We start from the raw sequence: 23,409 nt of genomic DNA on the forward strand, positions 1-23,409 counted from the left end.
GAAACAGTTATTTCTGTGACCCCTAACACTTCAATAGCCAGCCTATCAAGTGATCACCTTATACCTGAAGGTAGCATACCAAACACACAAGCCTGATTAGTAAACTGAAACTTTGTTTACGATTTAAATCTTGGAGAAGTCCGTTAAAACCTTGGAAAGTTTTAAAGCACATGCCTAAATAGGGTTAGTGATGTTAAAGACCCGATAAAGGCAAAATGTAGAAACTGGTTTTTCTGGGCAGGCAAAGAGAAAACAACTATTTACGTTTTCTTATCAAGAGTAGACCAACAATTCAAGAGAACTTGTCTTTTTGAGCAGAGAGAAAGCTGACTTTCAGTCTTCTAACCCTTATACTTTAAAATCCATTCACTTCAGCCTTAGCCCATCCTGACCACACCTAAAATTCCTTTCCACGGATTTCCCTTCACAAACCTTCCTCAACTTTCCTTTGCATTCAGAATTTATCCCACACCATCCCATACCCATTTCTTTCCAGTCAGTCTGATTTAGGACAAAATTGCTTTCTTTTACTTCAACAAAAATACATTCCCATTTCTTATATCTTTCTTATACACAGAGCTGCTTCCCTTATTCCCATCAGTCTTAATTACATTTAGCAGAATTTTAACTCTTAGAAACTTTGGTCTAGGGGATCCCTGGGTGGCTCAGCGGTTTAGTGCCTGTCTTGAGCCCAGGGCCTGATCCTGGAGACCCGGGATCGAGTCCCACATCGGGCTCCCTGCATGGAGCCTGCTTCTCCCTCTGCCTGTGTCTCTGCCCCCCTCTCTCTTTTTCTCTTTGTGTCTTTCATGAATAAATAAATAAAATCTTAAAAAAAAAAAAAAAAAGAAACCTTGGTCTCCAGTGAAAACTAAATAGTAACCAGTTGTGACCTGTTGTGAACTGTCACACCAGAACTCTCAGGCGCCAAATTTTATGAACAGGTTAAGCACAAAGCATGTTTACCGGCAGATTCCAGCATCCTTAGTTCCTTTGCAGTAAGACGTCAAAAGCACAAACTGACGTCCAGTAATCAATGCTCCAGCACCTTATCCCATTTGGAAAAGACCTAGATGTCCAAAGACTTTAATCCCACTTACCATCTAAGCAAAACTTTAAGGTTTCAGGTTACCAAAGACTTTGAAAGGTATCTTAATAATTACCCATGAAGACTTTGAGACAATTAACCATATTTTTAGTCATCTTTTTACTAACAAAATGCAACAGAGATCACATGAGCTTATTTGATCTTCAGCAAACCTCAGTAGAATAAGTTTCACATTTAGTGCTGATAACTTTAAAGACACGTCTATCTTGATTAAACCAACAGTTAGTTTAAAGACCAAATTATTTCCACCTGAATCCTCCCCATTGTCAGTTTTTACCTGAGACACTGGTGGGGAATTCTGACATGGGCAGTGTTAAGTCCGGGGGGTGCTCTTCTTGCTGCTGGACAGTGAGGGGCGAAGGACCGAGGATGGACTAGAAGCCAGCTATGCAGGCCACACCGGGGGCTGCTGCGGGAACGGGGGGTGAGGGGGAGGCAGAGGAGGCCCGGTGCTGCCAGAAGGCAGAGAAAGGGTTCCTGGTTCTAGAGCTCCTCAGCTCCGTACTTTCCTGCCGATAAGGGGGAGTAGGCAGTCCATGCCAGGCCAGAGAAGACCGGGAGTTTGGGCAGCTGCCGGAATATTCCTTACAGCCCCCATCCCGAGGTAGACCAACCACAGTTGGCTCCAGTTACAGCCCTGAACCTGGGACGTGAATGAGGGAGCAGCCCCCACATCTGTTAGGAGGAGAGACAGTGTGGGAGTCCCCTTCATCTGGAATGGAAACAGGATGGCCTGTTGCCTCCAGGAGTTTACTGGGAGGAGGCCTCCTGAGATAATTATCCAGTGTGTCGGGAGGGAGTTTAGCCAGACACGTTTGGGCAAACCCATTCTGCCCTGTTGCCCACAGAGATCTGACGACAGATCCTCCCGAGGCCAAGTCGTGTTACAGGTCATCGGTCCTTTCCTAAACTTGGCAATCCTAATTGTTTCCAGTGGTTAAAAGGCATCCCAAGGAAGAGTCCTGCTGAGGCCAAGCCCCCAGAGAAGGAGGGGGGGTCTATCACCACAATCCCTCGACTCCCAGGTGGCGTCCCTTGCAGGATATGTCAGAGTTTCCATGTGTCCAGAGTGACTGGAGCATCCCTCAGAATCCCAACGATCACCATCCTGCCTACCATGAAGGAGGATGTCGGCATCCCTCTCCCTCCCTGTCGCATCCTAGGCTGCCATGGTGCCTGGGGGATGGACTGACACACTGCTGTGTCGTCCCATGCCCTGAAGGCTGTGTTATTGCCCGTTTTAACCATGGAAAACACTAGGGAAGTTTTAAGACGGGAAATTACCCAATTTTGTAGCTTACGTAGTTAGCAGAGGACATCAACAGAAAACGGTAGAGAGAAATCCGTCATGGTCTAAGCGACATTCCAACACATGTAGTCTTTATAGCCAACTTCCCTAAGAATTGGTCCCTGGCTGGGTTTTAATTCCATCGGGTACTGGTTTCGGCTGGCTCCCAGTGGAGGTCCCGCGGCCTGAAGGAGCTAAACCGAGCATGTGGAGGGGGTCGCATTAGATCCGTCAGGAGGGAACCTCACACCATCCTGCTGGCTTGGTGGCTGTCCCGTGCCCAAGACAGACTACTCTGTAGAAGGACAGGAGTACAGAGAGAGCATCAAGTTTCTGGGTCTTATTACCATCCCGGCCGGGGAACTAACTTCTAGCCCAAAGGCAGGCTTTGTCCCCATAGAGGAGCCATGGCTAGAGGATCGCCGCACCATCAGCGTGAAAGTGTTCCAGTAAGACCATACTCCTCCTCGGGCCCCTGGTATGAGAGTAAAGGAAGAGGAGAGGAAGTACCCAGTTTGCACCACGGTGCAGAGTCCGGATGTGACTCTGGACTCAAAGCCCCACCTTGGGCGCCATATAGATTTAGTTAAGAACATTAGGGTTTGAAGCCAACAGCCAAGAAAGAATTCTTGAGACATCGTTGGTACAAAAAGGTGGTTTTATTAAAGCGCAGGGACAGGACCGTGGGCAGAAAGAGCTGTAGTGGGGCCATGAGAGGTGGCCCATTATACTTGAGAGGCGGTTAGGGAGAGTGTAAGTCTCTCAGTTTTGGAAGCAAGGTTTCCAGGACCTTGAGGGGCTAGCTATTGTTGGGAAGAGGTCATTTATTACCACCTAATAAAACCTGAGTCCTGAGACCCTTCAAATCTTGGGGGGTTTAGAGATAAAGGAAGTTTCTTTTTTTTTTTTAATTTTTTTAAATTTTTATTTATTTATGATAGTCACAGAGAGAGAGAGAGAGAGAGAGGCAGAGACATAGGCAGAGGGAAAAGCAGGCTCCATGCACCGGGAGCCTGATGTGGGACTCGATCCCGGGTCTCCAGGATCGCGCCCTGGGCCAAAGGCAGGCGCTAAACCGCTGCGCCACCCAGGGTTCCCATAAAGGAAGTTTCTAAAGGAATTTTTTTATGTTAGAGTAGACTCACCAGGGTCCTGGGGGTCGGGCTAGATTGCCAGTTGCCCTCAGCAGAGTATTAACATCCAGGCAGCTGAGCTCCGAGAGGAAGGTCCCTCTGCCTGTTTCAAGGACGTGTCCGTGGGCTGTAGGTGGTAAGGACGTTTAATAATTTCTCTTCTGCCTTTGTTTCCTCCATCAAAATCATTATCACAATTAAGTAGTGAACATATACATCACCCCAGAAGTTTCCATTGTGTAAGTCCCTCCTGCTGCCTGCCCCGCACCAGATCTCACTGCCCGCTCTCTGCTGCTACAGATTAACCCTCCTCCGTGAACCAGAATTTCATACAAATGGGCTCTTTGGTGTGTATGCCTGTTTGGTCTGGCTTCTTTCACTCAGCAAAATTATTTTGAGAAACATAGACATTGCATGTATCTATATGGGTTTTAGGTTTTCAAAATTAATCCTACCTGAGTTCCTAGATGGGAAATATTACTTCTTTGAAAACTATTAGCCTTGTTTTTTAATTTGGTTGAGAAATCCTTGAATAATAGTCTAAATACAAATCTTAGCAGATTACTACACTGAGCGGCCCTCGTGAAGGCGGGCTCCAGTGACTCGCACTTTGGTAAAGTACCTCTTCGTCTTCAACACTGTTCAGGCTCCTAACCAGTAGGCCATGCTCCGTATCTTAGTTACCGGAGTGTTTTGAAAGTAGAGAGTGAATGTTGAATCTTGTCTTGTGTCTTCTTTAAGAGGTGTTGTATATCTAGTGGTCCTGCCATAATTACTAATTTATTTTTCTTTCCAGATCCTTTCCAGGAGTTCAGTTATGGGCGTGAGAGGTTTGCAGGGGTTCGTGGGCAGCACCTGCCCACATATATGTACAGTAGTGAACTTCAAAGAATTGGCGGAGCACCACCGAAACCAGCACCCCGGCTGTACGCCGACCATAGTGGTTGATGCCATGTGTTGTCTCAGATACTGGTATACTCCTGAATCTTGGATCTGCGGTGGCCAGTGGCGGGAATATTTTTCTTCTTTGCGGGATTTTGTTAAGACTTTTACCACTGTTGGCATCAAGTTGATATTCTTCTTTGATGGCATGGTGGAGCAGGAGAAGAGAGATGAATGGGTAAAACGAAGACTCAAGAACAATAGGGAAATTTCCAGGATTTTCCATTATATCAAATCGCACAAGGAGCAACCGGGCAGAAACATGTTCTTCATCCCATCGGGGCTGGCCATCTTTACACGATTTGCTTTGAAGGCCTTGGGTCAGGAAACTCTGTGTTCCTTACAGGAGGCCGACTATGAGGTGGCATCTTACGGCTTCCAGAATAACTGTCTTGGGATTCTTGGAGAAGACACTGACTACTTGATTTATGATACTTGTCCCTACTTTTCAATTGGTGATCTCTGCCTGGAGAGTCTCAGTACTGTCATGCTCTGTAGAAAGAAGCTCTGTGAGAGTCTGAATATCAACGTGGCAGACCTTCCTCTTCTGGCCTGCCTACTTGGCAATGACATAATCCCAGAGGGCATGTTTGAGAGCTTTCGGTACAAGTGCTTGTCTTCCTATACCTCTGTAAAGGAGAATTTTGACAAAAAAGGTAACATTATCTTAGCTGTTGCAGACCATATATCTAAAGTTCTTCACTCGCATCAAGGTGAGAAAAAGCTAGAAGACATGTTACCTTTGGGACCAAACAAAGCTCTTTTTTATAAGGGTGTGGCATCATATCTTTTGCCAGGACAGAAATCTCCATGGTTTTTCCAAAAACCCAAGAGTTTAATATCTTTGGGCAAGCAGGTGGTATCGATGAGTTCAGACCCTGAATGCAAGCAAGGAGTTCCAATGTGTATAGACTATGGATCCCAGCAAGGACTTCCCATGTGTACAGATCCTGAATCCAACCAGGGATTTACAGATCCTGAATCCAACCAGGGATTTCCCATGTGTACACCTCCTAAATCCAATCAAGGAATTCCCATGTGTACCCCTCCTGAATCCAAGCAAGAAGTTCCCATGTGCACAGACCCTGAATCCAAGCAAGAAGTTCCCATGTGCACAGACCCTGAATCCAAGCAAGAAGTTCCCATGTGCACAGAACCTGAATCCAAGCAAGAAGTCCCCATGTGTACACCTCCTGAATCCAGGCAAGGAGTTCCTATGTGCACAGACCCTGAATCCAGGCAAGGAGTTCCTGTGTGCACAGACCCTGAATCCAGGCAAGGAGTTCCTATGTGCACAGACCCTGAATCCAGGCAAGGAGTCTCCATGTGCACAGACCCTGAATCCAAGCAAGGAGTCCCCATGTATACAGACCCTGAATTTAAGCAAGGAATCCCCATGTATACAGATCCTGAATTTAAGCAAGGAGTCCCCATGTGTACAGATTCTAAATCCAAGCAAGGAATTCCCATTTATATAGATCCTGAATCCAAGCAAGGAGTTCCCATGTGCACAGACCCTGAAATCAAGCAAAAATTACCTCCAGGGGCAGACCCTGAATTTAAGCTAGAAGCACTCATGTGTACAAACCCTGCAATTAAAGAAGACCTCGTGAATATGGAGCCTGAAGTCAAACAAGTAACCCTGGTTTCAGACCCTGACATACTAAAGGTATGTAGATGTGCCCACCCCAACCTGGGTATCATGATTGAAAATCTACCCATTATGGATTTGCCAGTGAATATTTATTGACTGTCGCAGTTAAGGCACCGTGGGGACACAATAGGACCCCTGGCAGTGTGTTAGGAAGTATGACCTAGTGCCCTGGGAGTTCACATTATAAAGTGTGTTTGATACTCTGCATGCCTGTTGTGGAAGAGAGCTCTCAGAATTGGAAGAGAGTGAGCAGTGAGGGTTACACACAGGGAGGAGTTCCTGGAGAGCTAAAGTCCGCCAGACCTTCACGGGAGCTGCAGTTTGTAACAGGCAAATTGTTGTTGCTTGGGGCTTGTGGTAGAGCAGGAGGCTGAAGCATGGGGTCTGAGGGGAGACCTGGGAGAGAGGTTGGAAAATGTGGAGTGAGGCAGACTGCAAAGATTTCTGTGCCCCAGCAGCAGGGGGGCCTTCATCCTGAAAGAGATGCAGAGCCTTGGGAGGTTTTTATGGAGGGCTCCTGTTTATAAGCCCCGTTACGTGTGAGGTTCTGTGCTGGGTGGGTCCCCACACGCCTCAGGTGCTCCTGACAGTGTCCCCATCTTCCATCCAGTCATGCAAGGTACAAACCTGGGAATTCTCTCTCCGTGTTTTATGACTGTCCTCTCCTTGTCTTATTATTTGTACCTGTTCAGTTAGTCCCACCGCCCTAGTGTAAGCTCTTTTCTGGATTACTCAGGAATCTCTGACCACTCTTCTGCATAGACTTTTTGCCCCTTCCAATCCACTTGTCATGTTGCGTGCAGAACTAATGCCCTTTGTTGTGTTCCATAGCTCTCCCAGGAATAGAGACAGTCGCCTTAGGCAGGCTGTGGCCTGCCATGCCCTCACCACTGCCACCTCTCCAGGTGGCCAGTCCCTTGTCTGTCATGGCCCCAGAGGTACTCTCCTGCCCCCTGGAAGCCTCCCCTGCCCCTATGCGAGTCTTTTCTGTCACAGTTGGCTGGTCACCCGCTCAGAGATGGCCCCTGACCATCCATGGTGTAGTGCCTGTGGTGGCGCACGTCTCACGGGGATGTCCTGCTGGGGACGGTGCTGTGAGGACACAATCTTATTTGTTTTGGTCACTGCTGAGCCCCTTTTTCCTGCACACTGTGTCTCACAATAGTTGCTCACCGAATCTTGAAGGTGGTATTCCCTTTCTCGTGTATCTTTGGGGCCTCTTCTTTAGCGACTTCTTCCTCCCTCCTGCACGATGACATGGGTTCTCCTGTCTTGAAAAGTCTTTCGCCTCTTTCTCTATTGCATACATGATAACAGATAAGCTAATTTACTAACATAAGAAATTACAGTTAAAAGTAGGATGTGATATATAGATTAAGAGAGTTACAGGTGAAAAAATATTAAGGGGTTAAAATTATCCTACCTGGAAGCATCTTTAAGTGCTTCATAGAAGAAAAAGAACATGAGCTTGGAGGAATTTGTCAGGAGCCACCCCACTCCCAGACCGTGTGCCTGGCTCCAGAGGTGGTGCGTGATGTGGACCCTGGAGGCCCCGTAACAGCTTGCTGAGGGACAGGACGGGGAAAGGCGCACAGAGCAAAAGTGGAGCATGCAGGGTGCCTCACTGCCTCCGGGGGGCGGGGGAGGGGGGGAGGTTCTGCTTTCAGCTGCCTAGGACTGCTGATAAGCACCAGGCAGCATCAGCCACCACCGTGCACAGCACCACTCTGGGCCCTCTGCTTTTTCTGTCGTGACCTGGCCCCTGCTGGTTCCCAGCTCACACCCATTTCCCGGCTGTGTGTGGCCTTGCCCACGTCCACTCTGGGCTTGGGCCCTTCACAGCCCTGACTTGCATTCGCCACACCAACAGGGCCCATCCTTGGCCTTCCCTCCTGTGCTGGACACCCTGACCATCTCCTCCAGTTTCCTGCAGAGGTTCTGACAGATTGGTCAGGTCACAGAGGGCAGCAGCGTGTGTATCATGAAAGAATTTAGGACTTAGTTTTTATTATTTATTTTTAATTTTTAAATTTTTAAAAAAGTTATTTATTTATTTGACAGAGAGAGGGCACAAGAAAACAGAGTTGTAGGCAGAGGGAGAGGGAGAAGCAGACTCCTCGCTGAGCAGGGAGCCTGATGTGGGACTCAGTCCCTGGACCCTGAGACCATGGCCTGAACCAGAGGCAGATGCCCAACCAACTGAGCCCCCCAGGTGGCCAGGACTTGGTTTTTATACACAGTGAGGAGGTATTGGATATCTTTAAGCAGGGGTGGGATGTGATCAGGTATTTCTTGAACATTGGTTATCCTGCAGAGAATGGACTCATGTGGCTGTTGCAGGAGCCAAGGTGGGGGGACAAAAGAGCTAGAATTAGGACAGTGGCAGTGCAAGTGGGGAGGAAGAAACGTCCAAAAGTAAGTCTTGCTACGGAGGTAAAGGTCCTCCTGCTATCTGGGGTGGATGTTGCCTTGACCTAAGGATGGGCGGGGAATGGTTTGACAGCAGATAGCTAGGGAAGACCCATGTTATGCTTAGAAAATGAGCCTTGGTTTCCATTACTGGGCAGGAGACCGTCCTCTGGAAGTCATCCTACTGTACGTGGTGATGGAAACCCTCCAAGGAGAAGACTGTGTAGGAGGGAGCTTTAGGAAAAATGCACTGAGAGGGAGGGGAATGAGGCACCGTGACCCCCCGCAGAAACCCAAGGAGGCAAGTTTCAAGAATGAGGAGAGTAATAACCAGGAGTGTCAGGTGCTGCAGAGTAAAGTAGAATTGGGGCTAGGAGGCACTTAGTAGGGTTTGGTTCCTGAGAGAGCCATTGTCCACAGGGGCCTGGTGGAGGTCAGATGGCCAGGGTTTGAGGAGTACCTCAGGGGCAAAGGCCGGAGTGGGGAGTGATTGCTCCTTCAGGGAGTTTGGCAGTGGAAGAGCCATGGGTGAGGAAGAGGGAGGAGTGTGGTGGGAGGCCTGTCTGCAGGGGAGGTCGGCCATCTGGAAGGGGTAGATCGCATGTCGTCTACACGACAGCTCTCCCGTTGACTAGAGTTGATGATGGCTCTGAAAACAATTGTGAAGTGTCTTCAGTTCCCTTTCCATTTTTCCTTAAAATTTGTTTGCAGTGAAGTCTTCTAGTCCTATCAGATGGGTAACCCCAATTCCAACATGTATTTCAACCCCACACCGTCCCAGAAACCCTTAGGTAGAAGGCTGTAGTGCACAGCAGTTATCCTGGGCACATACCACAGCCAGATATCTATGTTTTGTCCATAGCAGGATATTTTAGAAAATCAGTTACATTTTGAGAGTAAATTCTATATGGTTTCCATAATGTTGAATAAGCAGAATTATTACATTAGAATGTTTGGATGAGGTGACTGTGTTAAGGTTTTCCAAGTGTGGAGTGCTGTATAGATCTGCAGTTAAGGGCAGAGGTAGAAGGTACTTATTAGATGATTCTGATCTAATTAGTGAATTAAAATTGCAATTGTAGAAAACTTATCTGAAAAACCCCATATACACCCAGGAAGGAATGTTACATCTTAAATTCTGTACAGTTGCCAGAACTGAAGTTTTCTTGGTAGGGTGAATATAATTTATTACAACTTCCTAGATATATTTGTTAAAACACCATCTCTCTTAAAATGAAAAAAAGACTCAGAAATGGAAGAGGGAATAGGAAAATAAGTCAGAAGCTATTTTGGCTCAAAAGGATCATAGAAGTTGTAACTATAGTGTTTCTGATAGATTTAGTATCAAAAGGGGCACATGGAGAAGTAGGTCGTTGCCAGTGGTCTTCCATTAGAGTATCAAATGACAACCCTTTAAGATCTTTTTACAAGTATTTTTTAACCTTCCTGACCTTAAAGTTGCCGGCTTGTCTGCCAGCTTGATTTCAAGAAATTTCAGCAAGGAGATAGACAACTTATATGTGTGTAGCCTCGTGACAGTGGTGACCCTGGATCATGTGCCGAGCTCTCGTTAACCATTTGCATCGACCCATGTAGTCCTCAGGATAGTTCTGTGAGGGTAGACCTGGTGTATATCTGGAGAGAGGGAGGAATGGAGACAGGAAGACTCAATTCTACAAAAATGAGTCAAAGTAACTAGAACTACTTAAAAGTAAACACAAATAGAACAACGGTTCTCAGAGTTTTCGGCATTCCAGGTTGTCCTAACACCACATTTTAATATATGCCTTTTGTGCAGACTGTTTGGATTTGAATTTTGAGTGGTGATCTAGGTAAATCGATTCCTGCAGTAATAAGAATGTTCAGGGAAAAGACTTGTATGGAGGCTGTTACAGGCCTTCTGATCTTAGCTCCTTTTTTAATGGGAAAGTGGGATGCAGCTGAGTCTCATCGGGGGGTGTGCAGCACACGGTTTTGGTCCGATAGGAATTACTGAACAGGTGAGTGACTGTGACACAGTTTCTGATCCCAGGGAGTTTGGCTTACTGGGGGAGATGAGACAAGAGAACTGCTATAGGGTAGATGAGGGATGAGCCCCATAGGCCGGGGGAGGTGAGTGGGATTGGGAGCAGAAGACAGGGTGACACTTGAAGTGGAGCCCACGTGAGGATGGAGAAGAGTCAGGTGTTCTTGAGAAAGCACGAAGGTGCTCCACTGTGACTGGTTTCTAGGAGGTGGACTGGTGTAATGGGAGGAGGCCACTGGAGCCTTGAATGTTAGGGTCGTCATTCAGGTGGTCTGAGGAGGGTAGTGACCTGACGGGATGTCAGGGAGAGGGCAGACTCGGGCTAGATTCAGTTAGAGCCTTTGCTAGTGGTGCTTGTCGTCCGTTGGCAAGAGGCTGAGATGCCGTGGAGGTCCACACGGTAAGTCTGGGCGAGGTGGCGGCGGAGGAATGGATGGGGTGGCGCCTGGAAGCGAGGAGAGGCGGCAGATGCCAACCCAGTGTCGGGAGTCTGAGGGGCAGTCACCCCATTTCTGAGAGCCTGGAAACACTGGCTTGGGAGAGAAAGGTGTTGATTTTTTTCTCTTTGAAGGTAACTGTTTTGTTGTCACGGAGAAAGCATCTGTGTTTGAATTTTGAACAGGTTGCTAGAGCAGATCACGTCCAGGCCGAGAGCTACCTGGTGTACAACATCATGAGCAGCGGGGAGATTGAATGCAGTAACACGCTGGAGGACGCCCTCGACCAAGCCCTGCCCAGCCAGGCTTTCGTCTACCGCCCGGTGCGGCAGCGCGTTTACTCCCTCCTGCTGGGGGACGGCGGAGGTGAGCGGGCTGCTCTCTCAGCAGCAGTGCTGTTTGGACTGGGATTCTGAGAAACAGGCCAAATGAAGGAGAATGCATTCTTTTAGGACATGGATACAATTAAAAAGGGTTGTGTTTCTCTGTAAAATCTGTAATTGAGAAGACCACTCACATCTGTAGGACGTTAAGGGTAAACGCCGTGGGACATCTCTAATTAGCAAACAGTTGATCAGTATTCATTACAAGAAGAGTGCATTGTTTTTATAAAATGTTATATTTTATTCCCTAAAAGGATTTGTGTTTTTAAAAAATTTGAAAATGCTTTCCTCCTGCAGGGGTGTAGGGCATGTTTATTATTAGAAGACAATGTCTACTTATTCTTCAAAATGTGATTTTCATAAAATAATTCCATAAAATCTAGTACATCGTATTTTAAAGTATAAACAGTTTTCCTTTAGAGTATTTAGGTTTTTCCCATCTCTGTTTTACTGGTACAGTAGTAGCAAGAGTGTAGGGAGAGGACTGTCAGTGGTGAGAGCAGGACAGTTGCGGCGGCCTTGGTGCCAGGTAGACAATTAATTAGCCCCCTATTGCTTCTTTTCAGAGGCGTTGGGGGCATTGGGCGTGGGAAGGAGCACTTCATAGTAGGGACTAGTGACGTGTCACCCAGGTAGTTCCCTCCTCTGAGGTCTTGCTCACCCGAGACAGGCCTCCCAGGACACTGGTCTCACTGGAGATGGAAGCAGTAAGGTCCTGGGGATTGGGTGTGTGTGGTCCTTCGGCCTAAACTCCATCCCTGTGACTGCATTAGTCCGGAGAGTGGGCACGTCCGTAGCCCTGCGGGGGCTGAGGGATCATCGGGTTACCGTGCTGCCTTTACTCTGTGCTGGCAGGGTTCTTGGAACCCAGGTTCTGTGAGATCCCCGCCTGCCCGCTCGTCCTGCCTTTCCCGCGTGTGCTGTCAGCCCAGGGGTGTACGTGCCCCGAGGAAGACAGGAGGAAGGTGTTTACACTAAATGAAATGCAGAAACCAAAGGACCTATGGAATAAACTTTGCGACCAGATATTGTTTAAATTTTTTTCTATTTTCTTGTGTGTTTTCTCTTCATATTCTTTCTTAACATGAGTGTTTTATTTTTTTTTTAAGATTTTATTTATTTTCTCATGAGAGACAGAGACACAGGCAGAGGGAGAAGCAGGCTCCCTGCGGGGAGCCCAGTGGGGACTGGATCCCAGGGCCCCGAGTCACTTGCTGGGCTGAAGGCAGACGCTCAACCGCTGAGCCCCCCAGGCGTCCCAGCATAAGTGATTTCACATTGATTCTAATGATTAAAAAAGATCTCTTACTCATGAAAACATTTTCACGTTGTAGAATATTTGCCTGGAATTGTTTTTAGAGTACTTTATTAAATGAGATTCAAATATATAAACTTTACTATCTTAAGTTGCATACTTTGTTAATGCAATTTATCTGCAACCCCGTTGGTAACCTGATTACTTAACCACCGTAACAGGAAAAATTACTGAAATTGAACTTGTCTTCATGATTGATCTTTACTTTTCTCTTTTTCAATTTTTTGGCTTTCTGTGTGACGTTTACATTCTTAGGGTGTAAGAAGAGAAAATGCTGCTGTTGCAGGTTTGCTTGTGGTGGTGAGGAGGCATACTCCGCGCTGCTTGCGTGCCTCAGCTCGTGATCCCGCGTGTCCCTGAATCTGATGGACGTTTACAGCTGCTGCTGACTCCAGCACGGCGGCAGGGTACATAGGGCTGTCAGGTTTTCCCCCGATTTCCATTTGACGCGGCCTGAGTTCCAGAGAGAGGAATGTGGGAATCTGCAGGCGCTGTGCTGGACGCTTTCATTTATTCCCTCAGCTCTGTGAGCTTTGCTGCATGTGTGTCTGAAGTTCCACCGTTAGGTGCGTACACAGTGAAGTGGTTCTGTCTCGTAATGAATTGACCCTTTTCATGTGATGAAATTTCTCTTTAAAGAGAAAGCTGATGATAGTCCTCATCTAGAAGTTTGGCATTAATATATGCACTCTGGTTTTCTTTCTTTCTTTCTTTCTTTTTTTTTTTTTTTTAAAGATTTTATTTATTTACTCAGAGAGAGAGAGAGAGGCAGAGGGAGAAGCAGGCTCCATGCAGGGAGCCCGACTTGGGACTCGACCCCGGGTCTCCAGGATCAGGCCCTGGGCCGAAGGCGGCGCTAAACCGCTGGGCCACCAGGGCTGCCCACACTTTGGTTTTCTTAGGATCATGGTGTGCATGGCATATCTTTTCTGTCCTTTAGCTTTTAAACTGTTTCTTTATACTTCATGTACATCTCTTTTAAGTAGCATATCTGGTTTGACAGTCTTTCTTTTCTTTCTTTCATTTATCTTTTAATTTTTCTCCCCCTCAAGCCTCCACTGTGGGGCTTGAACTCACAACCTTGAGATCAAGACTGGAGCTGACACCCAGAGTCAGACACTTAACTGGCTGAGCCACCCAGGGCCTCTGGTAATTTTTCTTTTTAATGAGAGTCTTTAGATCATTTATATTCAGTGTAATTATTGACATGATTGGGTTTAAGTCTTGCATTTTGCCCTTTGCTGTCTTTTTCCCTTATTTTCTCCCTTTCTGACTTCTTCTGGACTAATCAAATAATTTTTAGTATTTTGTTTTATGTCCTCTTTTGGATTATTAGATTTACCTGTTTTGCTGTGGTTTTCTTAGTGGTTACTTGACGGTTAATAACGTACATTTAAGCTTCACAGTTTGCCTTCTCTTACAACCACATTGTATGTGATGTGAAAACCTCACAGCTGCCAACTTTTGTCTTCCCATCATTTTTGCTATTGTTGCTTTATGTCTCCTGTATATTTTAAAACTTATTTTGAAATAATCATACACTCAAGGGGGTTGGCAAAAATAGTAACAGACTTTGATGTACCCTTGTCCCAGGTTCCCTCACAGATGGTATCAGAGCCAGGAGATTAACATTGCTGCAGCCTTATTAACTAGACTGCAGGCCTTGAGTTGTGTGTGTTCTGTTCTGTGTCCAGATGCAGAAGTGGTCCATCCCCGGAAGGCGTTCTCTCATGCGGCCCCTTTCTGCTGCCCTCTGGCCCCGTCTCCTATTTGCACTAGTTCATCCTTGGTCTCTTGAATCTTGTTTTTTTTTTTTTTTTTAATTTATTTATGATAGTCACACAGAGAGAAAGAGAGAGGCAGAGACACAGGCAGAGGGAGAAGCAGGCTCCATGCACTGGGAGCCTGACGTGGGATTCGATCCCGGGTCTCCAGGATCGCGCCCTGGGCCAAAGGCAGGCGCCAAACCGCTGCGCCATCCAGGGATCCCCTTGAATCTTGGTTTTTGCAGGAATGTTATATAAATGTTTGGTCGTTACACGTAGTGTGCAGTCTTTTGAGATTATGCATACCTTTAAAACCCTATAATATGATTCTTGTGTTTGCTTTAAACCAGTGGCTGGCAAACGTTTTCTGTGAAGGGCCAGGTGTGATAAATATTTTAGGCTTTGAGAGCCCCCTCTAGTCCTGTAACAGACACAGCTTTGCTGCTGTGTGCAGACGTGACCGTCTGTCCCCTGAGAAGTACAGCTGTGTTTCAATAAAGATTAATCTACTTTTCCTATGTCACAAAATTTGAATTTTATATATTCTTCCTGTGTCACAATATTCTTTGTTTAATAATTTTCCAGTCATTTAATGTGAAAAGCATTACAGCTTTCGGACTGAAAGAACCCAAGTCAGATGTGGCCCATTGGCTATCTTACCATTGTCCAACCCTTATCCTAAACAGTCAGTGGCTTTTAGAGGAGGTTACAGATGAGAAGTCTTTCAAGTGCATCGATTTGAAGAGACGGCGCTCTCCATCCCTTTGTGGAGATCCACGTGTCCTTTAGTATCATCTTTCTTTAGAGAACTTGCTTTTACATCTCTTAGGGTGCTTATTTTATTTCCTGACAATATCTTTATTCAGATGCGTAATTCTGCTGTATATGGAATCTCAGGTGCTATGAAGATGCTGTTACTTGTCTCTGGTGTCGTGGCCCCTCTGACTGTTGTTCTCCGCCTGCAACAAGGATGCTACCCTCTGGCTGGCCATCAGGTTTTGCGAAGCACTGGTTTTCAGCAGTTTGTTGAAGCCAAGCTTGGGAATGATACACTGCGTTTAATCTGCTTGGGATTCTTGAGCTTCTTGGATCAGTGGGTTTACATTTCCTCTCAAATTTGGGGAAAACAAGGAATGTGATTTCACCAAGCGCTGTCTCCTGGGTCTCTTGCTTCTGCTCTCACTCTGGACCCCCAGCTGCAGGCTTGATTTGTTGTTCACGATGCCCATTACACTCCAAGTCTTGCTTTTCTGCCTCTTTTCTCTGCTGCAATTTGGGTAGTTCCTGTTGCTCTTATTTCAAGTTTACTGAGCCTTTCTTCTGCAGCATCTAATCTGCTACTAACCCATCCAGTGAAATGTCCATTTCACATACTGTGTTTTTCAGCTGTTTTTTTTTTTTTTTTTTTTGTCTTCCTCCCCCGGCCCCAGGTCTTCATGCTTGCCTTTAGGTCCTTGAATTTCTGCACAGCACAGTCCTAGCCCACTCAGTCCATCAGCTCATCACTGCTGGGCCTGGGGCTGCTGGTGGACTTCTGAAGGGCCTTGCCTTGTGTTCTGTCAGGCAGTCAACGTACATGATCCCTTCAGGGCTTGCCTCAAGCTTCATTAGACTGCGTCCATGGGGCCTCTAACTGTAGCGGCTGCACCCCTGCCCCTCAGGGCTCAGACACCGGAGGTCTAAGGCAGAAGGCATAAGCACTGACTTGAACGCTGGTGCTTCAGTCCCTGATGATGGGTGCAATGGAGAGCTGGTCTGGCTGGCGATGTTGGCGGGTTGGCCGGCAGCACCCCTACACATACTTTGTCTAGTTGAATGTGTGCTATTTGGAAGGCCCCGAAATGGGGAGAGACCCTGCGGTCGTGCTACCCACAGCCCACTCTGCCTTCATGACGATTAATTTACTTCAGATTCTAACTTTGTCTCCTAGTGATTCTAACTTTGTCTCCTAGTGAAAGTCTTAGCTTAGGTCACTGTGAAGCCTTGTAAATTTCAGGAAATAGAAAAGAAACTAGGAGGATGCCAAAGGCAGAGCCTGCCCTGTTCTCCTTTACGTCTGTGCAGTCAGCAGGGCAGGGGAAGGGCCGTGCACACAGGCGGCTGTCCGCGGCTGGGCCAGGGCATGCTGTCCTCCTGCTGCCCCAGTGACACTGTGGGAACACGCGGCTGCAGGAGGCTGGTGGGTGGCATGGGGCGGTCCAGGTGGATGGCGCCTTCACAAAGCACCGACGGGCCATCAGCTCATGAAAATCCTAGGTATGTGTAAAAAAGTATGTGTGGGGAATTTTTAAATTTTTTTCAGGACTAAGGCCACATATAAATTATACCAGCAGCATAAAAATATTACAGACCTGTAAGGACAGATATTTTTCTAGAAAAGCCTGAGGTTGGTTGTTCACCTTGAAAATCCCAGTAATTGAGAGGTGGTGATTGACTGCTTCTCGTCATTCCCCCTTGCCTGCTGCCGCCCCTGCAGGCCAGGTGACAGTGGCCAGCATGAGCTACGTGGCGTCTCCGTGGGCAAGGGCCTGCACGTGTGCACATTTCACAGCTCTGCTCGCAGGGAAAGTGTCCTCGTTACACGTAGAAGACTGTACAGAGTGGGTCGGTGTGTCTGTGTGTGTCCTCTGGGAATAGCAGAAGACCACGTTTGATTATGTCCGTTTTCCATTTTCTGTATAAAATGTCACCGCTTGAAGGGAGTTAAACTAGCAAAGCACTTTTCTTAACTTCTTTACCCCTTTGAACATAGAGCCTAACAAACTGAAAGTTTGAGTGAGAAAATCAGCCTTTCCTTTTAGGCATTGCCAACTCAATTTTCCTCTTCTCTTTTTCTTGATTTTTAGGCACTTAAGAAGATTATTTCATTCTAATTCAGTCAGACCAAATTGTTGCAAACATTTCTGCTATAGTTTCAAAGTGCATGCCAGATTAAAACCTCTGAAATTTTGTTTTTCTTATTTAGGCAGAGTTTTATTTTTAATTTTTTAAAGTTTTAATTGAATTATGCTTGACATGCAATATTATATTCGTTTTAGGTGTACAACACGGTGACTCAACATTTGTATGAATTACAAAATACTCAGCCTATTAAGTGTGGTCACCGTCTATCATCATACAAAATTAGTCCAGTATTACTGTGCTCCGTATGCTGTACTTTCATCCCCGTTTCCTCTTAATCCCCTTCCCTGATTTCATCCGTCACCCCATCCCCCTGTCTCTGGCAACCACCACTTTCTTCTCTGTATTTATGAGTCTGTTTCTGTTTGTTCACTTGTTTTGTTTTTAGATTCTACATATAAGTGAAATTATAAGGTATTTGTCTTTGTCTTGATTATTTTACTTAGCATGGGGCCCTCTAGGTCCATCCACGTTGTTGCAAAATTTTGTTCTTTTTTATGGCCGTGTGTGTATGTGTGTGTGTATGTGTGTGTATACACCAGCTCTATCCATTCATCAGTCGATGGACACGGGCTGCTTCCACATCGTGGCTATTGTAGGTAGAGCTGCAACAAACCTAAGGGTGCGTATGTCTTTTCAAATTTGTGTTTTCATTTTCTTTGGGTAAATGCCCAGAAATGAAATTACTGTATCACATGGTAGTTGTATTTTTAACTTCTTGAGGAACCTCCATACTGTTTTCCAGAGTGGCTGCACCAGCTTGCGTTCCCACCAGCAGCGCACAGGGCTCCCTTTTCTCTGCATCCAGTTGTCCTGTGTTGATTTTAGGCATTCTGACTGGTGTGAGGTGACCTCTCATGGTGGCTTGGTTTGCATTTCCCTGGTGATGACTGATGATGAGCATATTTTCATGTGTCTGTTGAACATGTGTAAGTCTTCTTTGGAAAAAATCTCCATTCAGTTCCTCTGCCCACTTTTAAATCAGATTGTTTGGTTTTTTAGTGTTGAGTTGCATAAATTCTTTATATATTTTGGATACTGACGCCTTGTTGGATACATCACTTATAAATATTTTCTTTCATTCAGTAGGTTGCCTTTTGGCTTTGTTGACTGTTGCCTTCACTGGGGAGAGGCTTTTTAGTTTGATGAAGTCCCAGTGGTTCATTTTTGCTTTTGTTGCCTTTGCTTTTGTTGCCTCAGGAGACAAATCCAAAAAAACTTGCTCAGTCCAATGTCTAAAGAGTTTATTGCCTCTGTTTTCTTTAAGGAGGTTTATAGAAAAACCTTTGAAATTATGTGGTACCCCAGAGAATAGGCCGAACTCTAGGATTTTTCAGTAATACCTGTTTAAGATCTCAGGTAACAGGTTGCGTCTAGCCCTGGATTTTGGAAGGACTGGGGAGTTTAACTGTGTCTGTAGGAGCAGTAATTTGGATTAAAAGTGAAAATGCTATCATCTGAATAGTTACGTTTGGAAAAGTCATTATCCAGACTGTAAAGCTTATTAATCTTTGTAGATGTTGACACATCCCCACCTGCCCGCTCGCTCGTCCTGCCTTTCCCGCCTGTGCTGTCAGCCCAGAGGCATACGTGCCCCGAGGAAGACAGGAGGAAGATGTTTACACTAATTGAAAAGCAGAAACAAAAGGACCTATGGAATAAACTTTGCAACTAGATATTGTTTAAATAATTTTTTTCTTTTTCTTATGTGTTTTCTCTTCATATTCTTTCTTTTTTTTTTTTTTAAGATTTTATTTATTTTCTCATGAGAGACACAGAGAGAGGCAGAGACATAGGCAGAGGGAGAAGCAGGCTCCATGCTGGGGGCCCAGTGGGGACACGATCCCGGGACCCCGGGGTCACGCCCTGGGCCTGAGGCAGGTGCCGCACCGCTGACCCCCAGGCGTCCACTCTCTAGGTCTTATTGGAGATCCACCTGCTGTCTAATAAACGGTACCGGTGCCTATCATGACGCTGCCACCTTCCTACATGACAGAAGTAAAGCTCTGAGAAGCCAGCCCTAAGCTCCGGTGTTTGAAGGTTTAGAACAGTTCCAGATGAAAGATGGGATAAAGTGTGGTTTTATAAACGTTTCAGTAATCTCCCAAGGAGATGGCTGGCTGACTGGAGTGAGGTACTGAACCTCACGAGGTCTGACTTCGGGTGAGAGAGGTCTTTCCTTTCAGAATGAGCAACTTAAAATACCATTCACTCCGTTGACTTTTTTAGTGTAATGAATACCTAGGCCAAGAGGATTACATCCGGCGGGGGGGGGGGGGGGGGGAGGTTGGTGAACAGCTATAAGAATACTGCTCAGAATTTCCTTTTTTTCCTTTTTCTTTTTGTATGTGTGAAATTTGGGTAAGTTGAATGTATTTGTTAAGCTTAGAGTTAGCCGGCCTTGTGCTGGGGACTGAGGCCGTGAAGAGGTCTCCGTTCTGGACCAGGAGCTCAGTCGGGGGGCCAGTGAGGGGAGCAAGTAGGCAGGTGTGGTGTCGGCCAGAGAGCCGCGGTCGATGGCACAGACGTCTGGGTTGGGGGGCGCGGGCCAGGGTGGGTAGAGGGAAGCAGGTCTGGGCCAAGGAGGTGAGAGAAGGCATGGGGAGTTTCAGGATGCACGGAATTCCTGCTGAGGAGCAGGGCGTGAGCCACAAGCCAGGTTCCCGGGGGGGGGGGGGGGGGGGGGGGGCCAGCCGCAGACTCAGGAGCCCTCCAGGTCCCTGCGCAGGTCTCGGGGAGAGTCCTGGGGCAAATGGTGTGCGGCAGTGGGGGGCTAGGGAGCTCTGTGGGCTCCCAGTCTGAACTCACATGCTGGCGCCATGGGCTGCTCTTGCGGGATCTCAATTAGGACCAGCAGCCTGGTCAAATTTTCATTGTCAAAAAGCAAAAACTACACAGCCTGCATTGACACGGAGAGGGCGTGGGATGGGGTGAGTGAAGATGGTCTGAGCAGGGCTGGGCCCAGGTGAGGTAGGAAGCCAGGTCCCCAGGGGCCAGGGGACAGCCTTGAGGGCCCTGGGGGAGGGGAGGCAGGGGTTGGGGTCCTGCAGAGACAACAGCCTGGTGGCCCCGAGCTAGGTGAGCACATCGTGCAGGAAAGCCACCTTCCACCTTCGCTTATGGGAGAACGGAAGACAGACTGAATTTTCAATAGCAATTAACCTATAGAAGTGGCTTTGTTGTAGATGATTGCTACTAGCTTTTTGAATTACCTAATGTAATAATAGTCTTGAGAGTCACACAGAGGAGTGGATTGAAGACGAGAAAGGGCTGTCCTTCTCCCTAGATGCTGTGTGGAGCAGTGTGGGGCCCCAGGAGGGGAGGACTTCGTAGGAGCCATCTGGGTGGTGATCTCTGCCCCAGGTGTATTTCCCAGGTCATCCTGCCAGCTCCCCCACCCCAGAGGTCATTGCTCTTGTTGAAGTGAGACCGGAGGGTAGGGGGCCCACTCCCGGATGCCCGAGGTCCCTGTTGGTGGCCTTGGATGTTATCCTGTAAGCCTGGTGACGAATGTTGGTACTCGCGTGCATCCACTAATCCAGCTGTCTTTACTCAGATGGCGCCGGCACCTGCCCCACCGTCAAGGAGTGGTTCGTGTACTCTGGGAACCCACTGAGGCACCCGGACCTCGTCAGGCCTCTGCAGATGAACATTCCAGGTACAGACAGCTTTGGTTTAAATAAGTCACTGATTTGTGCAGCATGTGATGCAAGCCCAATAATGGGGCCTCTGTGGAAACATTTTTCCAGAATTGCACATATGCAATTCATCCCTGGGCCCACAGGGGGGTATTTGTGTGATGACGTTCTAAAGCGGCAGAGGGATGAGTGTTGCATGGATGGACCGGTCTCCTGGTCGGGGTCTGACAGCAGGACACCCAGAGCGGCCTGGCCCTGGGGCCACGGGGGGCTGAGTGCTTGTGGCCTGATCCCCAGGTCCCAGTACCCGGGCGCGCTCAGCAAGTATCTGCCGCATTAACAGGGTTGGATGCTCGATATTCTGCTTGAAATCAGCTCTTGCCTTCCTCCTACTACGGAAAGTATGTTTTGATGGAAAGGAAGATAAAGATAAAGGAAGGTTATTTCAGCTGGAAAAATAAGGTGTCTCTTCATGAGTGTTACCTTAAAACCTGTAATGGGAGGGAAGGAAAAACAAGGCTCACCTGAAGACCAGCTGAAGTCCTTTCTTCCTGCGAGCTCTTAGTACCGGAGGAAAGTCGAGAATCCATGGGTGGGGGGTAGTGTCCTACAGGCAGGCAGGTTAAAGAAGGTGACCGTGCTGAGGGTTTATTTTTAGGGTTCCCTGTCATTGTTTCACAGAACAAGTGTTTTTCCAAAACTTTGATATTCCATTTTTGTGTCAGATGCTCTTGTGCCACTGCCGTTCCCATCATGGAGGCCTGTAGTTTTCCTAATAAGGGCGTGAGCGCTGCTAAATAATTTTCTTAAAAATGGAATTGTATTGGGAGGGAAGGTGAGGAGAGTTACTATAGGGAATATTTCCCTATTTCCTCAGCCAGTAACATATTCAAACCTAAAAAGGTATTTATCAAAAAAGAAAAAAAACAAAGATAAATTGACATCTGTTTTTAGAGCAAGAGCTATTTTTAAAGGATACCCGGAATAATTTTTCAGAAATGTTTTATTATGTATGTAATTTCCATCTTATTGTATCTTTCCAAAAATAATATGAAGAGGGATTATTCCAGTTTTCTTCATGGTTTGAATTAAGAGAACATGTGACTATCCATCATCATTTTAGTTGGTTTTAAAGGCCGCTCCCTAAAATGCTCTAATAAGCTCTGGAAGCACGCAGCGATCGCAGAGACAGGTTCTGGGCTCCGGCGGGCGTTGTCCTTGGCGCTGCTTTGGTTACAGACCCCTTACACGAGTGGCTCACTCCGTGTGTGCTTACATGCATCGTGATGCAAAAATGCCAAGAGTTTGACTTAATAAAAACCCTTCTGATCCATGAGGAAAACGCCAAATGGTTTTGAGCTAAAGTGGAGGCTGGAGAAGAGAACTAATCTAAATGATCCTTCAAACAAATTCACACCCTGTGGCTTAAGATGATGAAATCTGCCAACTGAGAAGTGGATCTCTGTGGACGGTACTTAGGAAGGCCATTAGGTGGGATCCTCAGAGGTCCCTGTGCAGCCAGCAAGTCCTGCATGTGACATAAATTGACAGCACCCCAGAGTCTGTTGGCTTGCACTGAAGACCAGGATCCTCGGTCTCTGGAGAGGATCTTGTCTTGTCTCCTATGTTAATATGCAAACGGGTGTTCAGTACCTAGTTCTCGACTAAATAAATTCTTGATTGAATTTAGGATTAAAATTCTCTGATAGTAGATTTATGAGGACATGGTTTTTCAAACTGGTGGTTTTCTGTAATCTATTTTATCATTAGACCTCAAGAACCAATTTGTTTTTGCTGAATTATTCTTGTCTGTGTAAATGATTCCTAGCTGTTTTGCAGAAGGATACTGAGTGGTATTCAGACCTGTTTCTAGACCACCTGGAGGGGGTTCCCACAGGTGCTGCTTCCTGGCCCCTGCAATTAGAGTAGTAAGCCTGGTGTGGGGACCAGGAATTTGCAATTCTTTTTTTGTTTTGTTTTGTTTTTAAAGATTTGTTTATTTATTTGAGAGAGAGGGAGGGTGCATGTAAACACACACACCTGAGCGTGAGCAGTGGGGGCAGGGAGGACAGAGGGAGAGAATGTTGGAGCTCTCCATGCAGAGCTCGGTCCCACAACCCATGAAGCCATGACCTGAGCTAGAACCAAGAGTGAGATGCCCAGCCCACTGGGTCTGAGCCACCCAGGTCCTCCTAGAATGTGCAATTCTAACAAATCCCCAGATGACACCAAGACTGGGAGTAATGTCCACCGGAGAGTCACCAGTCGGGACCTCTCGTGCTTCTTGCTGCCACCGTACTTGGCCTTCAGTACACCTCTTGGGTCTCGTTCTTTTCGTATTAGCCTCTGTGTGTGAGCGAATGAAATGCAAGGTGCAGCTTCACTGTCCATCCCCCACTCTCATGGGGA

At 46.9% G+C, this 23,409-nt stretch overlaps 1 protein-coding gene across 13 annotated transcripts in view; it reads left to right on the plus strand.

Annotated features, from left to right (window-relative positions):
- FAM120B (family with sequence similarity 120B) overlaps positions 1–23,409 on the plus strand; it is a 90,785-nt gene that overhangs the window by 14,885 nt on the left and 52,491 nt on the right. For 11 of the 13 annotated variants that reach the window (XR_003135852.3, XM_035698014.2, XM_025444851.3 and 8 more), the window contains 3 exons: positions 4,326–6,140; positions 11,183–11,363; positions 20,919–21,020. Coding sequence is in view for 12 of the 13 variants with exons in the window: in XM_025444851.3 (XP_025300636.1) it covers positions 4,326–6,140; positions 11,183–11,363; positions 20,919–21,020 (2,098 nt within the window). In the remaining variant the exon portion in view is untranslated. The remainder of the gene's footprint in view (positions 1–4,325; positions 6,141–11,182; positions 11,364–20,918; positions 21,021–23,409) is intronic. The other 2 variants (XM_035698017.2, XM_025444860.3) reach the window with 2 other exon arrangements.

This window comes from Canis lupus, chromosome 12 (genome assembly GCF_003254725.2).
Source record: "Canis lupus dingo isolate Sandy chromosome 12, ASM325472v2, whole genome shotgun sequence".
Taxonomy (NCBI): Eukaryota; Metazoa; Chordata; class Mammalia; order Carnivora; family Canidae; genus Canis; species Canis lupus.